Source organism: Caloenas nicobarica, chromosome 13 (genome assembly GCF_036013445.1).
Source record: "Caloenas nicobarica isolate bCalNic1 chromosome 13, bCalNic1.hap1, whole genome shotgun sequence".
Taxonomy (NCBI): Eukaryota; Metazoa; Chordata; class Aves; order Columbiformes; family Columbidae; genus Caloenas; species Caloenas nicobarica.
In genome coordinates this window covers 3,766,641-3,791,024 of record NC_088257.1, presented here as the reverse complement: position 1 = coordinate 3,791,024, position 24,384 = coordinate 3,766,641, and the positions used below count along the sequence as shown (strand labels likewise).

Below are 24,384 nucleotides of genomic sequence, written 5' to 3'. Positions count from 1 at the left end.
CTATTACTGGAAGAGGTGGCAAATCAAATATAATAGCATCTATTTTTCTTTGTGTGCTTGTTTATTGTCATTGTAGCTGTTGAGAGCTTATGTAAACACTTTTGGATATGTATAGTTAAACTTTTTAATTGATACCAAAGTGGACAAAACGACCTTTTGTAATTTAAACACTACAATGAGGAAAGTCTTGAAATACAAAACAATGCAGATGATTGAACTTGTTTAACACAGGGACAAGTTCTCATCTTCAACTATCTTGGCACAAAATTCAAAAGTAAGTTCATAAGATCTTCCTTGGCAGGTATCTTCCCTTCCTTGAATTATAATCCTTTATTAAAGTATACGCGTTCTAGTCTAGGGTGGCTCTTTTGGATCTTGGCTTGCAATTCTGGCTCCAAGGATGTAACAGGCATAGAACTAAGCAAAAGAAACAGTAAAATGGTTATATGTAACAAGCACTTGAATGTAAAATATGATGGATGATGCATCTAGTCAAACCTCCTGGATTGTGAAAAGAGTTTTCAGATCTCTTTTTAACTCCCTGTGAAGGAATCATGCTCACAGACCTGGGGCAAATGAATCTCTGCTTAAAATGCAACAAGATAGTCTACAGAGTCAAGAAATGGCTGTTGCTGCTACCATAAGGGTGGAGGAATCTACTCTGCTTAGGGTTGTTGCTGGCAACAGAAACGTACCTTCGTAAAGGTGATTTAATTAAATATAATGTATTTGCATATTTAACTTCCTCATTTTCTTGAATAAAAGGTTTATTTTTATAGGAATCATCTCACAGTAAAGTGAACTAAGCTGCCAGGTCACTTAAACAGCTGCAATTTCTTTAAATACACTTTAAGGTCTAATCTTCCTGTGCAGAGCCCTGGGTAAAATCAAGAACTGTCCCACACTTGCTGTGCTTGTTGGTCAAGTCAGCTTCAGGTGGCCTAATGACACCTATTTACTGCAATTCTCTATTCTGTGTCAGGTGGGGAAAGGGATGGTGTCAGACTGCTTTGCTGTACTCAATTAAAGCAGATGAGAATTGGGTATTGTTTCCTGAAAGTCAAAAGCTACTTTAGTTGCTTGCGGTTTTAATGAATTTGGCTGCAGTTTGCATTGTTTAAGCTACATTTGGCAGCTTGTCAAGTTTACACAACCACTAATAATATGGGAGGGACAGCTTAGTTGAATTCAAGTTCTTGTTTATATTGCAAATTGAGCTGAATTTATTTATAGGTAACCCATCCACATTTCATTATGGTTTCATCTCTAATGAATATTGTTTCTAAGACAGTTTTTGGTACTGAGCTATTTATATATAGACAAAAAACTTTCTGGAAAAATACTAATCAAATTACAACTAAGCATGTATAGTCAAGTGCTGTTCTGTATAACCAGAGGAGTTTCCCACTAACAATAAAATGGACTCTGTATTTAATGAAGCCATAACCTTACTGGACATGAATGTATTGCTTGGACCACATCAGTCTTTTTTTATGAATAATTCCAGTATTATCAAGCTCATACTTCTCTGCTTGCAATAGCATGGTTAAACTACTCACACAAATATCTTGTTCACTGTCCCCATGTAGCTGCATCTCAAGCTGCTGGGAGTTTGTAAATAAACTATTATATATTACTGATGAATAACACAGTTATTACTTTTCTGAATATTCTCAAGTTTATCACACTTGTTGTACGGGAATTGAGACTGTGTGCTCCAGGAGGCAGTGACCACTTTTTTCTGTGTTTTTGCAGTACCTTGCATGCATCTGAGAGTGTAACATTAAAGAATAATGTAATAAAGAAAGAAAAATACGTACCTTTTTTGAGGAAACAGTGCACAACACAGGGGTGTTGCAAACACAAGACTAGAGGAGACAAAAATGGGTTTAAAATATTTAGGGTGCTAAAAGAAAATTCAAACCCCTTAGGTATGGTCTAAGCAGAAAGCTTTTTGATGTATACAGTGAGGTAAAGTTTTACAAAGTGCTATGTAACCTTTATTTCTCACTGCATTATACCTTATGAAATCATTTGCTTACTATGTAGTACTACATGCACCAATACCATGCTTACAAATGTGTATAAAATTATCATTTGATGTCCTTTCAGTGGTTTGCATTGGTGTGTATGGCAACATAAAATGCTGGACAACAGCAAATAAAACCATGTGGGTTTTTTTTTCCCCCCACTCCCCTCTGCTTTTCTTGGCAGCTTCTTTATTACTAATGGCTTTTTAAAAATATGGTATTATCAGTTACAGATATGGAACCCAAGTAACTCCTGTAGTTTCATTAACTTCTCAGCTCAGTGGAGAAACAAATAATTTCTGTGGCTTCTTCATTGTTTTAACATAATTTTTTTTTTCTTTACACAAAGTGCGAACATTGCTACTTCCTCCAAAAAACCTAAAGGTATATCTTAAAATAGCAGACACAGCCCAAAGAAATCACTTACCAGAATCCAACTAAACCAACTTGAATAGGAGCACTCATCCAAGGAAACCTCTGTTGAAAATAAACCACACACAGTGAACAGAGCGTCTTTTCTCCCTGCCCCTTCCCACCTTCCTGGAATTCTCGTAAGAGAAAAATTGCACCTAAAAGACTCCTGGACATGATGAAGGCAAAACAATTACCAACACACCTTAAAGCTGAGCTCTGGTTTGAGAGCCCAGTCCCTTTGAAAAGTAATAAGAAAATTCCCAGTGATATCAATGTACGCTGTTATCCTGAGTGAGCGGCCCTTAGAAACTACAATGGGTGGTGGTTTTACTTACGACCTGATCCCGAGCGTGTTGGTCACTTGTTTGTGTCACGCGAGCCCTCAGCAGCTACCAGCGCAGCCCAAGTTTGGAGCAGCGCTGCGGGTACCCCGCTCAGCTCCTCCTGGCACAGGGAGTTTTGCCCGGACATCCCAACAAAGAGCCAGGGCTGGTTACAGCTCCTGTCCCTCCAGTGACATCGAATGGATTTAACTTGCAACTGGAGATTTTCTATGTGAGCAACAGCAGCTGCAGCCACCAAGCATGAATAAGGGAGTGTCAAGGAAGAATGTAAGTCTGCCTCTCTTATCCCTTGTCTTGTGATTTAGTGTACAGGCACTTGCCCCTGTAGCGCAGTCTGATATGCTCCAGTTCGGTAAGAATTCGCCTTTTATTCAAGGAAAAAAGGGTAGAAGAATTGGGGTAACAAAGCTGAAAAAGCAACACACAATCTATGGATGCATTTTTAGCATACTCCTCATTACTATGACTTTTGCAGAACTTGAACATACGCCAAGAAACATGATAATTTTCTTGTAGGCCTTTAAATGATCTAGGAATCTACCCCCCCATGTTAGAATTTTAGTTGAAATTAATTACTACAGAAACAAAACCAGACCTGTTTAAAAGACAGTGCTGCAATGGCCCGTTGCTACAATAAAATCAGCGTCTCCAGTAAGCAGGACACACACAACTGCTACGATAACGGGAAGTTGAATTTAAATCAAAACAGCTAATGAGTTAAAAATCACATGTTACAGGGGGTGATGTTTACAACAAAGATGATGTTTTTTTTCTGCAAGAAGTATTTCTCAAGATGTAGAAGTTAAAGGGGAAACTGGTGAACAAAAAATGGGCACTATTTGAGAGGAGAAATAGAAGGAAATTTAGAAAGCTGGGTAGGACAAAGCTTGGTGTTAAGGAAGGTCGCAGCAGCGTAAGAAGCATGGAAAACAAGCCTGAGGGAGAAGAAATCACGTAGATTTTTTTTTTCCCCTAGAGTCAATCTGTAATCCAGAAATGATCACAGGAGGAAGTGTGGAATTCAGCAATAACCTGCAACAATAGATAAGAAATGGAAAAAGGCAGCAATAGGAAGAAGGATGCAGAGGGAATGCAGCAGTTCTCTGCTATTCCGGCATTCCACTAAACACACCTTTGTTTGACTCTCAGCTGAGATAAATTCACTCAAAATGCTTTACATTTTATACACTGGGACAGTTCAAGACGAGATGGTGTGACTGACCATGGAAGAGATACAGGACTGTGGCATCGGTAAATGCTACACGTGTTTGGGAACACAAATCAAACTGTACTGCAAAGGACTTCAGCCTCTGAGGAGAGTTAAGGCAGAGGGAAGCTACATGTTTAAGCGCGAGTATGGGACCTGAGATACACAATAGAAAAGCTCCAAATACGATTTTATAACTGCAAAGAGCGTTGGAGGGTGTCACGAGAATAATAGATGGTTTCATGCTTGGATCAGAGTTGGCCGTAAATCTGAGGGAGAGGTGTCTGCTAGCACAGACAATCCAAACAACAGCTGTTTCATGTGGTGGAGCATTTTTTGCCAAGGTACTTGATCTGAGTTACAGGCTTTTTCAAGAATGTTACCAGGCTGCATTAATCAGGAAAGACGGCGAGGTGAAACTCTAACACTGTTGCCTATGGAACAACGTAAAACAAGTGCAGTCTGTACATCCCTATGAAGAGATAAAATGGAGAAGTACAAGACAGCAGAAGAATTTACTGTGTTAGAGATGTGTCATTTACCTCCAGAAGGCGGCAGTTCCCGATGAACTAGGATTTAATTTCCAGATGTCTTTATGGCATCTTTAGTAGTTAGTGCAAACAGAGAAAATGAAGAAATGATAATTAAGCAAACAAAAGCCATAAGGAGAATCAGCTTTTTTTCTAACTGCTTCCTTTCTTTGTCGGGTCTCAAAATCTGTCAACTTTCCCAAGCTAGCTATGCCTGTTTTTCAAAAAAATGAATAAATGAAATGACAGTTAAATTAGGAATGCATGGAGGACTCTAAGGCATAAGACATTCAAGAATGATGCTTAAAAAAAAAGGCTCTGTTCTAGTTTTGTAACAGTTTTCAACACACTTTAGTTGCAGACTAAGAGACCTCAAGGAGTTTGTTTTAAGGATATATGAGAAAATTTCTGGAATCAACTTGAATGTTATTATAACACAGCATGTAGAACAGGAGAGAAACAGTAGCTGAACCTCTAAGAGTAGTTACATAAATTAAAATTTAATGTTGATTAGAATTTTCGGAAGTTTCTATGGTTACCTGTAACTAAAACAAATCTATAAAAGCCGTGCCTTAGAGCAAGGTTGTTTATGGATCCTTCAGCAGATAAAATAAGTGGGTTCTGCACAGAGCTACTCAAGCGTGTGACAATAGAGATAATAACCAGACATTAAACAGCCTGATCAAGAACTACGACACTGGGTAATCGCACAAAAGGCAGCCAAGGCCACTGCTGAAACCTAGTACAAAGCACGTGTGTGTATATATATATATATATATAATGCTTTTTCAAGTGAAGAAGTAATTAGATTCTTTTTGAATCAACAAGGATGTGCTTGTGCTCTAAAACAATTCTTGAGTCATTTTCTAGCAACACCTTCCCGGGAAATTTTTAATTAATACTAATGTTACCATCAAAATGTCCTCCTGCAAAACAATGTCAGAATATGGAGGACGAATAGCGCTACGTAACCTACATCTTATTTCAAATATCAGAGGATGATAGCCTGCTATCACTGAGACCAGCATTCCAGAAGCACTTCTTTCTCTTTATGTTACTGAAGAACATCATTCTATTGTCGTCTTCATTTCACAACCACTTAACTATTGTCTGGCCATGTGTGTTGCTCAAAAGGCTTCGGCAAGCGTACGAGAATTATTTTCCAGAGTGATTGTGCGCAAAGCAAAGGGAAATGAGTTAGTAAAGCGTTCTGTGGATGGTGCTGGAGTTCTGCGAATGGGATGGTGCTTCTGAGACCTCCAGATGACATGCAGAAGCTGCTTGTTAAAAATGCAGCTCATTCCTTAATGGTTTTAATACTAATCTCTACCGAGTGTTATCACTGACTACCTGCAGAGCAGGGTTGCACCTGAACTCACAGTCTCTGATGCTGAGGGGGAGGAACAGATGAGCATAAACGGTCATGATGGTCCCAAAGACCAGTGAGAAGTCACTGAAGAAATCGCTCATTTTTGCTGATCTGAAAAATTCACAACACCCTTATATTGATTATGCCACACAAAACCAATAGATATTTGTCTCCAAACTCTGAGAATTGCTGCAGCTTCTTCAGAAAATGTATTTTCCAGTTGAGTTGATAGCATCTGAGACATTTCTCTTGTGTCAAATACACATAAAATCATCTTTGCTCTAAATTTACAAGTTCTTTTTTTTAAACAAGGGTTAATGTTCTGAGTAATACATTATCAAGAACATAACAGTATCACAAACTGCTTAAAGCCACTCTGCAAACACGGTGTGGGTCAAAAGACATCGGCAATTAAGAATTAGCTACATCAGTATGGGGCTCTTCATGCTGCAGACAGTTTATCTGGATGCACTAAGCAGCACACACTGGCTTTCACTCTAAAACTCAAACCCCACATTTCCCGTTTTTATGTTCCGAGCATTAGTGTTTTCTGCTAACAAGGGGAGGAAAAAAGCAAAGCACTTCAGGAAAATAAAAATATAAATTGGAAGATATTTGGGACCTCTTCCGTAATGCCTCATTTATCCACGAATACAGAAGCACTTTCAAATAACGTATGTAACTGGGTAATCTAACTCTGCATGAGAAAAATGAAAGGCAGAAATAATAATAAATATAATTTAAATATTTTAGAAAGCTTTGTCTTAGACAAACAAAATGGGGCAACTTCCCCTGCTTGTCCTCCCAGTCCCCACCCGAACCAGTTTTCCAAGCGAGGGTCTGGAAACTCAGACGACACTTTCTGTTCCTGACTTTTTCTAACAGGAAGGAGACGATTGTTTGCCTGGAGCAGCACAAGGAAATAAATTAGGGATATCAGCTGGGAAAGATGAAACTCCCTTTACTGGTAAAGGATTATAGGGTTCCTCATCTGAATATTATTTCTCTTGTGTCGGACAATCCTACAATTATTTTCATTATTGTTCTTTTCCCTCTCATGCACACGCAGTCCATAATGTTGATTTAATTTATATATTTACTAACACTGAGTGTTGGACTTTTTACACTACTTTAGTATAAACAGAATATAGCAAACACATAATCTTTGATGAAGCATGCCCATTCTATGCACTTACTCATAGAGTAAATTTTAAAGAATCATTTTCAAAGGAGATTTTTACCATTGTTGTTTCCAAAGTCAAATTGCTCCTACAGCAGCTAAGCAAAGTCTCCTTATTGATAACTTGAGAAGAAAAGCATTATTAAAATTTTCAATGTTTTTCTAATAAAATCTATTACAAGTCTCAGCTCAAGGAAGGTTTACTTACTATTTACTAGGAGGAACTCTGCATTTTAAGAACAATTATAAAAATAATTAAAAGTTCATATTTTCTTAATGTTATTTTACACTATGATAAAAAGAACCAAGCTATTTCTGTCTAAGAAAGGCATAAAGAAAGCAACAGCTATAAAGCCAACTCTGTGGTGATGTCCTCCCAGAGTGTTTGGGAGGCAAAGAGGAAGACTAAGAACACTTTAAATTCATGAAAATATTAACTTAGAATATGAAATACATACACATAGATTATCTAAGACTAACCTTTAAAAAGGCTCTCTTTTCCAATGCATTCATTATGAAGGGAGGAATTGCTGCAAATGAAGGAAAAAAAACCCCACAACATTAACCTTGGAGAAAAAGGCACTTGGTTTTCATTTTCTGCTAAGATGAACTAATACCGTAACACAATTTTCACAGCCTTTTGTCATTAACTGAGCTTCCATTTCACGTTGTGCCAATTCAACATAGTGGATTGGTGTTTACACAGGTACATTCTCCCAGTAAGCAAAACTTCTAATGTCACACGTAACTAAACCTGAACTCAGTAACTTGGCACTGGTCAAAGCACCTGCCCTTCACTAAGCTAATTCCACTCAAGCAAAATTTGTTACCTTTCCTTTACTACCTGTATCTTTCCTGCAAAAGTGTCCCAGGAACTTTTCTGATGTGAGACACTGTGGATGTTTCCACACTAAGTAATGTGCACTTCTTTGTAGAACTTCTTAACAGAAATGTAAATACTGCCTGCATAACTGTAAGATAATTTGGCTGCTGAGAAAAATCACTTATATAGAATTTAAGATTTCTTTCATATTAGGAATGGATAATCAGTTACTCTTACCCATGCCAGGAGCAGCCATAAGAACCCTTGATAAAACCACCTGGGCAATCGCCTGCTGAGCTGCTTTTGTTGATTCACCCAGCCTGTTTCCTTTCTCGTCTGTGACGGGGATTCCAAACTTGAGTTCCCTGTTGAATAAGAGGTAAAAATAAAGCACTGATTGACATGCATTTATCCACCTTTTTTTTTTTCTTCTTTCTCCCTTTAAAACTCTAAATTAAAAGAATCAAGGTTTTTATTTTATTTTCAAATCAGCCTGTTTGCAACACTCTTCGGCAAAAAAAAAATTTAAAAGGCAGTGAAAAATCTGGCAAAAACTAAGCTGAAAAGTAAACAATTATTTGTAACAGCAATGCGCCATTTGAACCTGGGCACATGCGTTCCAAGGAGGAAGAAATGAGATCTATTATTTCTGCAGTCCAAAGAAGGGAAAAGTTTCTTCAAAAAGCAGTTCCAAGAAGTAGAATTTTGTGGAGTGCTCTGGAAGTCATCTGTCCCTTCCCACAGACCACACAGGGAATTCAGGAAGATCAGTTTCACTCACATACTGGGGAGAACTTCTAGTGGAGTGAGAAGCAGATAGAACGGCAGCTATACCGAGGACTACCTTTATTCTTCTCCTCATCTTTTGTAAGAGAGAAAATACTACCATGGACTGAATTTCATTGTAAATACAAACTTTAAATATTCCCTTTTCTGCCCATAACTTTGTGTTTATAAGAAGACACTTTTCATTTGTTTTCCTCACTTCTATTCTTAGCCCTAGTCAAACCAGAATACATATGAAATTTTGTTCCCGACAAAGTGCATACTTTTGTAATCTCAGATGATTAAATAGCACTGCACAGCCTGACTTCTATGACTAACTTCTGCATGTGGGATTTGAAGCACCATTTTCGAAATGACCTTATTTTTCCAAAGTGGAGCTTGTATTTAAAGGGTCCATGTGATTAATTTTGAAGGGCCAGTACTTGGTTTCTGAGATCTAAGACTGAAGAACTCTACAGATATTTATGCGAAGAGAGTGAGAATGTTCTATTTTATACCTGCCACTATCAATCAACCGAAACAAGATCATGCATGAGGTTTTTGCAAGGTTCTGAAACAAGCTAAAGATATTTAAGGTACTTTATTTAGTAACTTGCTGATCTAAAAACTCAATAACATCCTTTCTTCTAGAACAGGGTGTCAAAGCAATTTTCACTGGGGACCAGCTCAGCCTCGCGGTTGCCTTCAAAGGGCCGAATGTAATTTTAGGACTGGATAAATGTAACTAGTCCTACATTTATCCAGTCCTAAAATTACATTTGGCCCTTTGAGGTGGCCCCCGGTGAAAATTAGTTTAACACCCTGTTCTAGAATGAGTGATCTTTGTTCTTTTTCCTACCTTTGTCTCATCAGTGGAATATTAATGCAGTTAGCTGAAGCAACAGCAGCAAAAGGACCAAACCGTGCTATAAGAGGTACGGCATGCTGTAAAACAGAGGGGGAAAAAAAAGAAAAAAAGAAAAATAATTACATAATTATTTTCTTTCCCAAAGGCCATATTAAAATGCTTCATGTGCTAATGATAGACTCGACTTATTTCTTTTAAATTAAAATTCAGTAAAAACTCACTCCCACCCAGGGGGAGTGAGCAAGTGGCTTTGCATCTAAAGACACTGACTGTGGAGACTGTTCATTGGGTCAGTGCCTCATATGATCTGAATTACTCTGATTAGAACAGTCTCTCAAATACCTTGTCAATCCTATACCACTTTGTATATTAAAGCATAAGCAGAGGGGTAAAAAATATATTATTGCTGTGTTGTGTCTTTTTTTTTTTTTTGTAGAGGACCTTTTTTCTTGATTGTGTTGTGCACTTGTTTAAAGAATTTGAGTTTTCTGCAGTTGAGAGTGACACCTCCTTATGAGTTCTTCAGCCAATCTAGGGTAGGCATCCACATTTGCAGAAATGATACTGCACCTTAAAACCACACCCTATACAGTTTATAGGATAATGAGTCCACATTGCTGTAATTACATATCCACTCCAATTAACTTTCAAGTGTTATTAGATACTCTGACATGTAAAAAGAAACGGCAGAAAAGGCACCTTATTATACACAGTTTATATTAAAACACTAGGCTCTGTGATATACATATAAAACCATCTACATGGGGCAAAAATAAGCTTGGGATCTAAAGAAGGGAGCTGCCAAAAGCCATCACAACTACTTACTGGGAGCTGTGCATGACACAGATACACAGGGGGAGAAATGAGCACGTCATGTAACACCAAAGTCTAGTTCAGAATGGAAAAAAATATCAGCAATACCTTTGTCAGGGCATTAAGTCCTAAAGCTGTTGCGACAGCACCTGTGGTAGCAGAAACATAGGCTGTTCCCAGCTGGCTAAAATAAAAATAAAAACATTTGCATACACACAACTACATTTATGTCACTTCAAAAAATAATTACATTTTACATATGTAGTTATACCTTTCAAAAGTTAAGAAGCAGACCTTTCTATGATACTGCAATAAGATATGGATGGAAGATTCAAATGGGACACTCTACTTCTCTTTCACTAGCAGTAAAAACTCACATGCAAGCAACATTTTAACATGGAGTCAGGTTCTGCTGGTTCTGCATTGCTATCTGTTCAGCACTGTCTCACATGTCTGAATGAGCACCTTGAACATTTAGTTCTGTATTTAATTTCTAAATTGCTTACACTAATAAAATCAGTTTGGATTTCTAAGGTCATGTCTACAATAGTAATTAAAATCAACTGTACCAAAACCCATACTTGCAGACTGCTGTTAAGTGCTTATGATCAAGGTGCCTGGGCTTATCTTTAATGGCAGAAATGGAGTTCTTGCCTCCGTCATTCTCAGACTTCTCATCTGCACATATCAAATTAATAATAAGCATAGACAGAAAAACTTATCCCTCTGTCACCTCAAACTTTAAAGTCCAGCCATGTTCCAGTACACGAAAGAGCAATTTGTAAACACATCGGAAGTATCTGGTTCAGTGTCTGACCTGACAGTAATTGGGGCATCACCGCTCCTGTTCGTGTAATTTACTACAGCATTGAAGGACTGGTTAATCCACTGCCAGAAAACCACTGCTGGTGTCGTTCTTGAAAGGAGAAACTATTATTATTATTATTATTACCATTATTATCATCATTATCATTATTATCATTATTATAGTTGAAGCAACAGTATAGAAAAATGACAGCAAAACAAGAAAAGCAAGTGCAAGCAGTAATCATGCAGAGGTTCTAGTTTATCTGAACAAAACAATACCGCCAATGAGATGCTGTCTTAACGACGAAAGTACAAGCTACTTCTAAGAATAGAATTTAAAAGCATTGTAATTAAATAGCAAGGTTCACTTGGGACAAAGGTTTGTTGTAATAATAAAAGCATTATAGCAAACCTCTCTGTAAAAAAGCACACAGAGGAATACGAAACTGTCTAATTTCTATGATACTTTTCCAGAGTTATTATTCCCTTGCAGTCTGCTAGCTCTTTCGGAAGCTACATAAGTGACTGAGAAGTGGATTTTAGGAGACAGGGTTTATCTTCTGTGTTTTCAAAAAGCTAATATGGTGCCACTGTTTTAGTAAATCCCTATGACATTAAAACATTCAGCTGCATGTAGAACCAGATAAAAAGAGGCAGCGCAGGCTGGGATCTACCTGGCTGGGGAGCAGCTCTGTGGAAAGGGACCTGGGGGTCCTGGTTTACAACATGCTCAACATGAGTGACGAGGGTGCTGCTGCGGCAGAGAGCCAAGGGGACGCTGGGCTGCATCAACAAGGGCATCACCAGCAGAGATAATGAAATCATCAACCCATTCTACTCAGCATTGTGTTCGATTTTGGTTCCTGCTGTACACAAACGATGTGGGCAGGCAGGAGAGGGCCCAGAGAAGGGCTGCAAAGATGATCCAAGGACTGGGAAGCTGCCATATGAGGGAAAACTGAGACAACCGGGTTTGTTCGGCCTTGAGAAAAAGAGGCTGAGGGGAGACCTTATCACCATGTTCCAGTATTTAAAGGGTGGCTACAAAGAAGATGGAGATTCCCTTTTTACAAGGAGTCACATGGAAATGATGAGGGGCAATGGGTACAAGTTACTCCTGGGGACATTCCGATTGGACACAAGAGGGAAATTTTTCACAATCAGCCATTGGGATAATCTCCCCAGGGAAGTGATGGATCCCCCAACATTGGAAACTTTTAAGATTCAGTTGGACAGGGTGCTGGATTGTGCTTTTGCCAAGAAAGGTTGGACCAGATGATCCTGTGGTCCCTTCCAACCTGCTATTTTGTGATTCTATGATTTTTTTCCTCTTTCCTTGCTACTGCAGTGCAGAGGATGTCCAAAGAAATCAATGTCTTCCAAGCTAATAAACTACCTAGTTTTGAATCTAAGTGACTCTACCAATAATACAAATAAAAGGTTTATAGCTCCTACAAGTATTATAGGTAATAACATATCATGCATAAAAGAAAAACATAACATGCATAAAAGAAAGACCAGTTAACAGGAAGCAGTGCTTGAGAATGGGCAGCTGTACTGATGCTTTTATTTGTATTCTCAATTCGACTTTTCTAAACACATGCACCATTCAAAACAGCTGTGCCTTTCTGCAGTATGAGTAAAGAATCTGTAAAATTCCACCATCAAAAATGCTATTTTTATTTCCTCTGCACCTCCCACCAGTTCTTGGTATCAAAGCGTTGTGTCACAAAAATGTTTCTAACGTGGATTCTACCAACAGATGATGCTGTGGACTTCACCGTATTGGTGATTCAAGAACTACTGAGAAAATGGCAGGATCAAACAGGAGCTGGAGAAACTCGATGACTGATGGACCGAAGCATACAGATCACTCACTTGGCAGACAGAACATCCTACATGGCAGATCTCTAAGACTGGAAACTCCCAGGTATCTCCTTCTCTTTGTCCCCCACACAACTCTCCTACAAGTATGGTGTTTTGGAACATTCAACTTCCCCAGCTTGAGGAAAAGTGGGATGGTGAAGGATAAGGGCTAAGGGCTTAATCTCCCAGCTACTTCTAGGGGAAACTACTAATCAGTGGGAGGGAATGCAGAGAGAAAAGGAAGCAAAATTTTACGTTTTAAAATATTTATGATAAATCTTCTAAAACGCTCTTTTGGCAATAACATTGATTTTCACTTATCTAATTTGTAGGCAAATGTTTTATGTGTTATATTGCCATCACTTACCTATAAAAGGTCATCATACAACCTGTGATAGTCATGTTCATGGGTACCTGAGCTGACATTCGGCCAATCAAAACCATCTTTTCACCAGTGTCTGGGTGAAAGGCTGAATCATAGATGTATTTTGCCCTCCACAATTCATCTTCTGTCAAGCCACGTGGCACAATACCTTGTCTTGGGACAAGTTAAAAAACGAGACAACAGCAAAAAGCACAATCATTATAAAATGCTGCAACCTCTGGTGACAAATGTGGTATCAGAGGATTTTGGGATGTTCATAATACGTTAATCTAGCTTATAGTTAGCTTGTAGATCTTCAGCTTTTAAATGGAGTGGTGAAATAAAAAGAATCGAAACTCCCAGCAGCGGGTATGCTGGCTGAGTCATTATCTCCAGCATCAAATTCCTATTTACCAAAGCTGTACTAGATTTTAGAGCTAAAATCTCTGGAGTCATCAGCATGGAACTTTGAAAATTTACTTTCCAAGTATTTAAGAAACTACGTACTCCGAACAATATAACACATGAGAGGAAGTTTTAACCTCTGTTGTCATAGTAACTATTTTCAGAATTATACACTTCTGTATTTCAGAATACTTGATAGGTGTTCTCAGATGACAGAATTACCCCAATGACTAGCAAATTTGTTTTAAAAAAAAGTGTTTCAACCTCCAAAATAAGAAGAGTGGTGCAATGAATGCAGTGCTTCAAATATTTCCTTTTAAATATATAACCATGTACTTATCATTGACATGGACTTTTTTGGGCCAGCAGTAAAAGTGATCAATGACATACCTGTAATCATGCACAATCTTTCTTGCATTTTCCAGCTGGGCATCAGATAACAAAAGATTCCGGGGATCTGTTACAGTAAAGAAGTGAGTGGCTCGTCCAGCAAAAGTGCTTTGATCCCATCGGGGCTCCTTTATGTTAATATTTCGTGGTATACTTCCTGACATCTTCAAAAACTCTGTGGAGAAAACACAAAAATTTGCAATTCAGAATTCCACTTATTTCATAACGTATCTATAACCTGCAAGATGAAAAGTGGTTATGCTTAGAGTAAAATAACAGAGAACAAACACCAAACAACTTGCAGAACTGAACATTAAAGGGGGAAGTACATACCCAGAAAGGAGATGATGTCAGTTACTATCATGGGTTTTAATGAAGTTGGTATTGATAGAAGTAAAAAAGCAAGAACTTAGTTAAATGTCTACAGAAATGATTTTGTGCCTGTTTCCCCCAGACATTTATATATTACATCTTTGTAAGAGTATGAGTATCTGATTATGAGGTAGAGGTGCATCATATATAGGTACAAATATCTGAGGATGAGGCCGATGCAGAGGAAGTATAGAAATTTATTAATAAATAGCTGCACTAAAAACCAATATACTAATCAGAAGTGTGTTTTATTTCAATGTTGAATTAGTGTTTGCTGAAAATACTGTCTTGAGGGGAAAGAGAAATTAAATATTTCAAGAGATGCCTGAAGAGCTGCTGTAAGGTGCAGTGACAGAAGAAAAAATTTAATAAAATCCAGTTAACTTCTCTGGCGTAGCAAAACAAAAAATTAGGAACACAAACCCAACCATTTATTTTTAATAAATGTTGTTTCTCTAAATCCATGTTTTAACAAACCAAAGATTATATAATGCAACAATTTGCCACATTATGAACACATGACCAGATCTCCTAATGATACTTCAAAGATGGTTCAAGAACTACAATAAAGGACACGGAACCAACACAGTTGTGCATTTATGGGGCCTAAAGCCCAGAAAATTAAAAATTACCTTAGGATGACTAAGTTTACTTCAACACCTAATGAAAGAAGGGCAGTCTCTGCATAGTACAAGCTCTAAAAACTTTAACTTTCTTATGAGAAATTTCTGCAACATTTCAATAGCCAGTTAAAAAAAAAGCCACCCTCCAAATAATGTTTGTAATTCAAATGGCTGAAATAAATTTGATCTATAAAAATACAGACGATATCACATAGCATTTTACCTGTTTTAATATGAAAAAGTCATCATTATGAGGACAACTGATAGATACGGTGTAAGCTGCTACCGAAGAGAATTTTCATCTTAAGAACACGGTGAAGTTGTCTGAGACATTTTGGTAAACTTGATGTACAACAGAGCAAAACCCCAGAAAAATCACAAAAAGAAAGTAACTAATCATGTGAAGTGTCTCCGTCTTAAAAAAATTGGGAACTTCCTGGGAAAAAGGCCATTCATGAAATCTGTAGAAGGTATTATCCATCTCTCAAATATAATTATGATTCTTTTCCTCCATCGCCAGTGGAGAAACTTGGAAGTCTTTGGAAAAGTCAACTTCTATAGAAAGAAAGGCTTAAGTCTCCACATCTATCACAATCAGCCCTAAATTGGCGGCTTTAAGCAGCAGGAAGGAGAAGAAAACTAGGAAATGTTTAGAAGACACTATAGAACAACATTTCTAGCAAAAACCAAACCAAACCAACCTCTTACCAGCCAAAATTGCTCACAGAGCGGGGACTATTCAGGGAAAAGACTGTTTTTTCTGTTTACCCAGACTTAGCATTTTTATGCTAATGTAATAGCACAAGCATGACTCTAATTTCGGACTTTTGTCATTGTTATTACTATTGTGATTTAATTACAATGAAAGCCTAGTGGCCACATATTATTTTATGGTGTACCATACACATATTACATGAAATACTTGATTTTCTGATGTATCATCTGCCAGGAAGAACCCGGATTGCTCAAATTCTTCCCAATATCACACGTGCTCATCACGTCAATAGAAACTGCGGATGCAAAAACACGATGGCACTGAGCACCAGATGCGACTGTACAGCTGTAAAGATAAGGCCGCAAGAATGCAGAAAACTGCATTATAAATGAAGATAAGCGATGTTTAAAGAGGATTTGGCAAGTACGTTCCACTCGGCACGTGGTAACAAAGAAAGCAAAGTAACCTACTGCCGCTACACCAGACTCTGAGAGCCCAGGATGGACTAAATTAATAATAATGAAGGGTTGTTCTTCAGAATCACAGCATGATTAACAGCTGAACGATGAAAATGTCATATCTCAGCTAGTATTGCTAAATAAGTTTGTTAAAAATTTATTAGAAAATCCTAATTTGGTGCTACTCAATAAAAATGTCCTTCCTTTCATACAATATCTGGTAATTATACAAAGTTTCTTTAACTTAAATAATCGGTGTCTATTAAAAAAGCGAGGAGTTTGTTTTCATCAAATGAAAAACCAAAACAAAGCATTTAGGATGTTTATATACTATTTTTATGTTTAGCTTGTATTATTTGCAATAGAATAGTGAAAAAACAAAAGCATTAAATGAGAAAGATCTGTTTTCCACCAGACTCAAGCTCTTCCTTGAACAAACCACCTCCAGTCCTATAGAACAGATCTTATTATCAAATTTTAGACAAGCTAAATCCATTTGGTTAAAAATCACACAAAAATTACACCTACGCAGATATTTCTGTGTCCTGCTCTCTGAATTTTCCTGACATCAGGAGGAATTCGCAGTTGTGCTGGCAAAGCAGAGCTGTTCGCCTTCGCAATGTAGAGCCATTGTGTAAAATGGAGCCGTGTTTCCACAGATTGAATTCTGAATAATCATGAACTGACAGCACAGGCTGCAGGTAGGATCGCATTTGGTTTTTCCTGATAAATTTTATTAAGAGCTGAAATGCTCAATTAATCCTTTCCAAACAAGCTTAAAATTCCCAGTTTCTACTCCAAGTCATCATGTGCAAGGTCATCTCAAAGACTTCCAAATCCCTGTAAGTTCTCACAGCTTTCATTTCAATAATTAACACCTACCAGCTATTTGACAAAGACACAAATCATTCCGAACGCTTGAACAGATAAAGGAAAATATACTGAAATATCCCCAGAAAATAGTACTGCTAAAACCACGTCATCCCAAGGCCAGCTTCTCCGGAACTCTCTCCATCCACTGCGCTGCTCTTTCGGCATTAAGCTGTGAAACCACAACGAATGACGAAAAATAAAGCCAGTTTCCACTAACAAAAATTAAGACCTTATGACCAGCACTGACCTTTCTGGGAACTGAGCACACTGAGCTGGATTTATCCCTTTCTGTCAAGAGTTACAAAGCTCTGCTTGCTCGGCACTGACCCCAACAGCGGCTCCGGACTCCTGGGTACAATGACGACTCGGATAGCGCAGGGTTTGATTGTATTTGGGGAATGTTATGAATATTTAAAAGCTATTAGGTCTACAGTGTTTTACCACTTAAGGAGGTGAGCCGCTGCTGCATAGAAATAGCTGCCGAATGTATGTTTCAATGATTAGAATGAACGTTGATAAATATATTTAGTATTATTAGATCAGACCTACTGAACATGCTTTCTTGCTCTTTCGCTACATCATTTTTCCCTAGTGGTGTTCAGTTTTTCTTTGATACAAGAGACCTCGAGAAAAGTGTACTGTTTCAAAGGCCTGTCCCTGAATTAAAATTTGCAGTAACTAACTCCAGTAAGCAAACATAAAGCAAGTACACAAGGAGTAGCAGCATTGCTGCTCCAACTTACAGCAAATACAGCCACGATTCAACTACCCTCAGATCTTAAACTTTCAGCACCAAGTTAGGGAAGATCCTAAATCTTCCCAGGACACTAGAAGGCTAATAAATGTGATACAGTAGGGGAAAGTAATATTTTCCCCCTCCCTCCACTCCCATTTCGCCCCTCTCTGTTAAGTAATTATTATTGCATAGCAGCTTTTATTAACATCTTTACTGTTTGCTGAGACAGGATTTCTCTGCAGTGAAACGATAAATCTTACAAACTTTCCAGAAAATAAGGTGCCATAGCAATATATCATTTACTAAGCTAACCTTGAAGCATGAAGGTATTTGTGTCGTAATTATACATAACTGATATTAGACCAGGAATATCTAAGATATTTATTTTTGCAGCTTTCTCCAAAGACATTTAGAGGTGTTACCAGATTTTCAGCATTGTTAAGGAGCATCTTTCTCCCCACACACAGGTAAAAGAATCAGACAGTTGAATAATATAACGTGGCTCAAGACCAGAGGTTAAGTCAGAAATGACAGCAGAACCCAGACCTCCTGACCTGTGCTCTAAGTACTGCTGATCTGGCCAGACACAAGTTGTTATTTCACAGAAGTAATGCTGAGAGATGGAAAAATTCTGGGTAAGAAGCAGAAAATTTATCCCTTGCTTCCAGCTGAATATTCTTGCCTTTCTATTCCACATTCCTGTTTGCTGTAAGTACTTCCACAGTTACAAAACTGTTTAAAACTCCACAATGTGGAAATACCTGGGAACTGGTAGGATTATTTTCACGCGATACAGTTCTCACCAGCCATGTCCCAGAACAAACACAGATCATGGAAATGAAAAAAAGACTCAGGACAGATTTGGAGAACAGAGTTTTCACCTTCTGGTCTAAACTGGTACCAGCTGGTTTTGTAAAGCAGTACCCTATGAAGGCAGAGTGAACTCATTTAATCAAAAATTCTTTTCTACTAAAAACAAACAAACAAAAAATCTGCACATGAGGGCTGGTAAGTTGTTCTATGAATGCTTCCCTGTTGTATATTATTTGTGGGAAAGTCCAAAAGCATCTGAATTTATTGTTCCCATATCTGTTGATATTCAGTAAGTACCAACAGAGGGAAGACTACCTCTAAAACAGGACAAAGCTGAATCAACAGCACATTAAGTTTTAGGGTGGAAAGGTAAACAACGAAATTATCCAATCTGATCTTGAAACCCTCTCTTCCCCAAACAACTCCATTAACAGAGGATTTTGGGAGACAACATTAATTTTACAAACATGTAAGTTACTATCATAGCTCATACTGAAATGTCACTTTGATGCCATGTTCACAGAACAGGAGAACCAGCATCGCTGGAAAAGATAAAAGACGACATCATAACCCAGTCAAACCGTTAACATCTATTGTGGAAAATACACAGTAAGGAAGGAAATAATAGACATTTTCGCTGTGTCAAACAACATCAATTGGAGAGGTATTTAAGAGAACCACTTGTACCTGCAAACCCTGAAGCTGGTAACAGTCCACACTGGCAAATTAAACCAGTAATAAGGAATGGACTTTGCTCTCTGGCACATTCATGTTGTTAAACCCCTTCAGTTTCCAAACCCGGGCGGCTGTATCCAAACTGCCCGTGGAGAACGGCAGCTAAATCCTCCCTTGTGCTGCCGGATTGTCTGGGGGAGCATCAGCTGGCCCGGCAGAACCGCTCCGCGCTGCGTTCCAGAGTCAACAATCCAGGGACTGTGTTCCTGTCACCAGGAACATTTTCTTGGCACTGTTATGTCATCAGCACTGACACAGAGGTTTGATTATCCAGGCATTTCACGCCACGGCTCTTCCTATACACCCGGGCGTATTTTCCAAATCGTAACTGCGATCATGATTTTCATCAAGTTTTTCATGAACATACTGGTGAGCTTTGAACACAGCTGGAAGCCTCAGCACCAAGCACACCCAAATTTCTTGCCCTCTCTCATGAGATGGAATCATCTACTAGTTCATGGCCTAATGTTTAATACTAACATTAACTGGAGGGAGAAAGAGGGCTTAAGTGAGGGTGGCCTCTCTTAAAAAATAAGTACATAAAAACTTGCACAAAGCCTGATCACCAGTTTAGCACAAAGGCTGTGTTTAGATTTGCAGCAGCGCCATAGCAGAAGACTTTAAACCTTGTTTAGAGGTTAACAACAGCAGTTGCAGCAATTCCATAAAACGCAGATTCAGGAGTTGTCAGGAGTTCAACTCTCTGCTGTTCCTTTTCAAAGTTTACATTTTAAACATCACATTGAAGGTCATATAACCACTTTTCAAACTCAAGCAATAGCCAAAAGAGTAGCAATGACCATTTCATTTACTTCAGACAACAACATACCACTCAATTTTAAACAACCCAGATATTTGCTCCTTTATTTTAAACCCTACTGCATGACTGGATAATCCAGATGGGCACATGATCTGTGAAATTCTGGGCAACTTAAGCTCATGCAGCAGTGCATATATAAATATAATATATATTTATATTATATATATATTTATTACCAGGACCTTATGTTACTGACACCTTGTAATTTAATTCAAGTCTTGAAAAAAATCCACAATTAAGAAACTTTATCAGGTATGTCACTAATTTTGCCAGTATTTAAGCTAAAATTTGGAACAGAGTGACAGAAAAGTAAATCTCTTGGTGGTATAACTGTGAACCAAATTCTCCATGTCTGATCTAAACACACATTTTTAAAGCTACAGTCACTGTTCTGAGTTGAGAACCATCCCTAATGGCAAAATGTCCATTCCTTAAGAGATGCAGTTTAGGTTACCAGGAGTGCAATATTGTCAGAGAGAATGTGAGAGAAACTCGCCTGAGAACTACTCCAGCAGCTGGCTTTCCTCAACAGATACAAAAGCCTGAATTCTCTTGAAGATCCTTCGGCAAACATCCTTAGATTGGGTACCGGATAGGGTACTGCTTCATTCTCTATACAGAATTTTCTGTTGTTTTTTGTTTTTACAGGGTCTGGAGTCCAGATTATAGCCTCCTGCACCTTCCCCTACAGAAGTGGACTCTATTAATGAGAGTGGCCTTTCACCTCTCTCGCACACAATTTCAGAAAGTCAGCAAAAACAGGGCTGGGGGAGGGAGAAGTCTACGTCCAAAAGCAGTGTGAACATAGTTGTGATAATGAACATTGTGACGTCCCACTTCTTGGTGCCCAACTCCTAAACTGCAACTTGCAACCCTGTTACAAAGCACAGGTTGTGCTGGGCACTGTAGCTTAAAAAAAGAACTCAAACCAGCCTGAATACAGGAGGGCAAGGGAGAAAACTAGGCACCAAAAATGCTGAAAAAATGGTGTAACTTGCACAGTGTCCTCTACCAGGACTCAGATCCCAACTGCAGGTGATGTAAAGGTGCTCAGGTCAGATCATGATTCACAAAATCTCCTAGAGGCAGCTAAGCGTTCCTTTTTTGAACAAGGTGAGCGAGCCTTTCCTCTGAAAACCCTGTAAAAATAGAAGGTAACAGCAATTCCTCTTTCTTACCAGAATGCTATAGAACAGGAATAGTTCACAGGTCAGAGCCAGGTGCTGCTGAAAACATTTCATGTGCAGATTCACTGGGAGAGGGAAAAAAGATTTGACACACTTGGGCGCCTAGATCTCAATTCTTCAAAGCAGTTCCCTAACAGCCCGAAGTCCAGCTGTCAATGCCCTGTTCTGGGAAATGAGAGCTATAGACTGGAAAATGACTAGGTTGAGAAAAGTACCTGCTGCTGTGAAATGGGGAGAGGAACAGTTTATCTTCATCCTCTGACATATTTATAAAACAAAGCACCCACGGCCTCTCGTTTGTTTTTGTAGAGCATGTTATTTTGAAGCACCTCCCATGCTGCTTTGATAGAGAAATATTTAAGGATCCTGTTAGGCCTTTTTATTCCTCAAATAAGAGATTGGCCCTTTTTGGGGCTCCTTTGCCTGAAGAGTCCCAGATTTTTCTTTTCCAGGAGCAATGCCCACCACAAAAGCTGCTATGTTGGCTTAGGAGAAAAGACAGGAAATTAACTACTTACTGATTAGTAAAATGTGACCTGTTCTACTTTACAACACATTGGCAAAGCAACAGTGGAAAGGCAAACCCAGCTACTACCCGTATTTTAATTGCTCTGGCAGAGAAAAGAACACAATGCATTCTCCACAGATGTCAATCACGGCACAATAATCAGTTCAAATGAGAAGAACTAATAGATTTTTAGGGGAAGAAAGCATTTTTGTGTGATGGCAAAAGAGCACGTATCAGACTTACCGGGGTCATTAAGCAATGGTATTCCTCTATTTGCACTATGTTTGCTACCACAGTTTGAAAGAAGCAGCCCAGCTGATGACTGGGAAAAGTCTGATGCAACGTACTTACACCAAATGCTAACAAAGCCACTTGCCAAGTTTTCCTTCCCCAAAGTAGCTTCTATCAGTAAATATCTATTCAAATCACAAGGGAAAAAAAAAAATCTTTGTCTGCACTGTGATTTTTCCTACTGCAATCATAAAACCGAATTGAACGCTGGAGTAGGCAAATCATGGCAACACTACGAGATACTTTTTTTTTTTTTTGCTTATAAATGTGCGTCCCGCTTGTAGCCTAGCAACAAAAGCAGCAGTCTGTGTGAAATGGATAGAGCCTGCTGCTGGGGCTCTCTCCTCAAAACAGCAGCCATCTTCGGCGTGTAACTTGACAAGAGATTTCATCATTCTGCATTAAAGCTGCCTCCAGATGTTAGAGGTTGCTGCAGCCAGCAGCGTCGCCTTTCAATTTGCCGCGTTTTCTCCCATCGCATGGGGTAGATTTTAGAGACACGTCACACATTCACTTCATCTCTTTGTTAAGAAAAAGAAAGCTTTTTTGCTAAAAAGGGTTAGTGCGAGCTCTTATTTCAGTCCTGACTGCTGCAAGCTTGTCTCTGCTGCTTATTTTTTAACCCCCCACTGGTAACTGGAAGTAGCACTACCTGGCTCTACCCAGGCACGTTCATGGCCCTCTTGTGTTGTTTTTCACTATTTCATGTATTGTTTTCTGATATCCATACAGGTGACTTTTTAAATTGCACATAGGTACAAAGCCAGCCTTTAGCCTCCCACCCCCAACACCCATTATAATAACAACGAATTATTTATAATTCATTAAATAAAAAAAGGCAGTAGTTCTAATTAAAATCCCCGCCTCTGGCTTCCAGGTGTCTGACCTCCAAGTTATTTGTCGTGTTCCTCTCCTGGAAAAGACGATCCCCCAGCAGGGAGGCTTGTTGTTCTGCAGGCCCGGGATTCGTGCGGCTGCCCCTGCGACACAGGGCGACTCGTGGTCAGGGGGAGATTTGGGGAGCGGGTGAGGAAACGGGAGCTGTTGTGCGTGCAGAGAGGGGAGGGCTGTGGCAGCACCTCCCCAGGAGAGGGGTGACCCGCTGGGACACCGGCTCTGCTCCCACAGAGGGGATGGGGTGACACATGGGGCTGGGACCCTGAGGAGAGGACAGGGGTGACACACGGGGCTGGGTCCCTATGGAGGGGATGGGGTGACAGACCGGTCTGGGCCTCTATGGAGGGGATGGGGGTGACAAATGGAGCTGGGTCCCTATGGAGGGGACAGGGGTGACATACGGGTCTGGGCCCTATGGAGGGGACAGGGGTGACACACGGGTCTGGGCCCTATCGAGGGGACAAGGGTGACAAACAGGTCTGGGCCCTATGGAGGGGACAGGAGTGACACACGGGGCTGGGTCCCTATGGAGGAGATGGGGTGACAGACCAGTCTGGGCCCCTATGGAGGGGATGGGGGTGACAGACAGAGTTGGGTCCCTATGGAGGGGACAGGGGTGACACACGGGTCTGGGCCCTATGGAGGGGACAGGGGTGACACGCAGATGAGAGGTGACAGATGGGCCTGGGCGCCTGTGGAGGGTACGGGGGTCGCACGTAAGGCTGGGCCTGTGGGGAAGGGCAGGGGCGACACGGCGGGTTGGGCCCCTGCGGAGGGGCCCGAGGTGACGGCTCGGTCTGAGCCGCTGGGAGGGCGCGGGGGTGACAGGCGGGGCTGGGCCCCCGCGGAGCGCAGCGCGGGGGACACCGGCGCCGGCTCCTCGCCCGCTCCCCAGCCCCACGGGGACCCCGAACCGGGGGGACGCCCCGGTACTCACCGCCGCGGCCGCTCTCCCAGCTCCGCACCGCCCTGGCCGCGCTGCCCGGAAGAGGCTCGCCCGGCGCCGCGGCTCCGGGCCCGGGGGAGGCGGTTGGGCCGCCCCGCGCCGCTTCGCTCCGCCCCGGCGGGGCCGGGCCGGGCCGGGCCGGGCAGACAGCCGGGGGTCCCGCTGGAGCCTCCCGTTCGGCCCCCGCCTCCCTCCGGCGGAGCCTCTGAAGTCCCGAAGACGCCCGGGGTGATCG

General features: G+C 40.2%; 1 protein-coding gene across 3 annotated transcripts; it reads right to left on the bottom strand.

Moving 5' to 3' along the window:
- Positions 1-67: 67 nt before the first annotated feature.
- On the bottom strand, positions 68-24,223 carry SFXN1 (sideroflexin 1). 3 transcript variants are annotated; one of them, XM_065644131.1, is made up of 12 exons: positions 24,141-24,223; positions 23,193-23,286; positions 14,176-14,350; positions 13,384-13,554; positions 11,161-11,259; positions 10,452-10,527; positions 9,522-9,607; positions 8,135-8,262; positions 7,555-7,604; positions 2,458-2,507; positions 1,821-1,868; positions 68-417 (listed from the first exon to the last, which is right to left on the bottom strand). In XM_065644131.1, exons 3-12 carry the CDS (start codon positions 14,337-14,339, stop codon positions 321-323), a joined length of 969 nt encoding a protein of 322 aa, XP_065500203.1. In that variant the 5' UTR covers positions 14,340-14,350; positions 23,193-23,286; positions 24,141-24,223; the 3' UTR covers positions 68-320. The 3 variants fall into 3 exon arrangements, 1 of the variants encoding a protein (XP_065500203.1); XR_010606944.1 differs by lacking the exon at positions 68-417 and adding an exon at positions 5,905-6,005 and having other exon boundaries at positions 1,852-1,868; XR_010606945.1 differs by lacking the exons at positions 68-417; positions 1,821-1,868; positions 2,458-2,507 and adding exons at positions 2,521-4,597; positions 5,905-6,005.
- Positions 24,224-24,384: the final 161 nt, after the last annotated feature.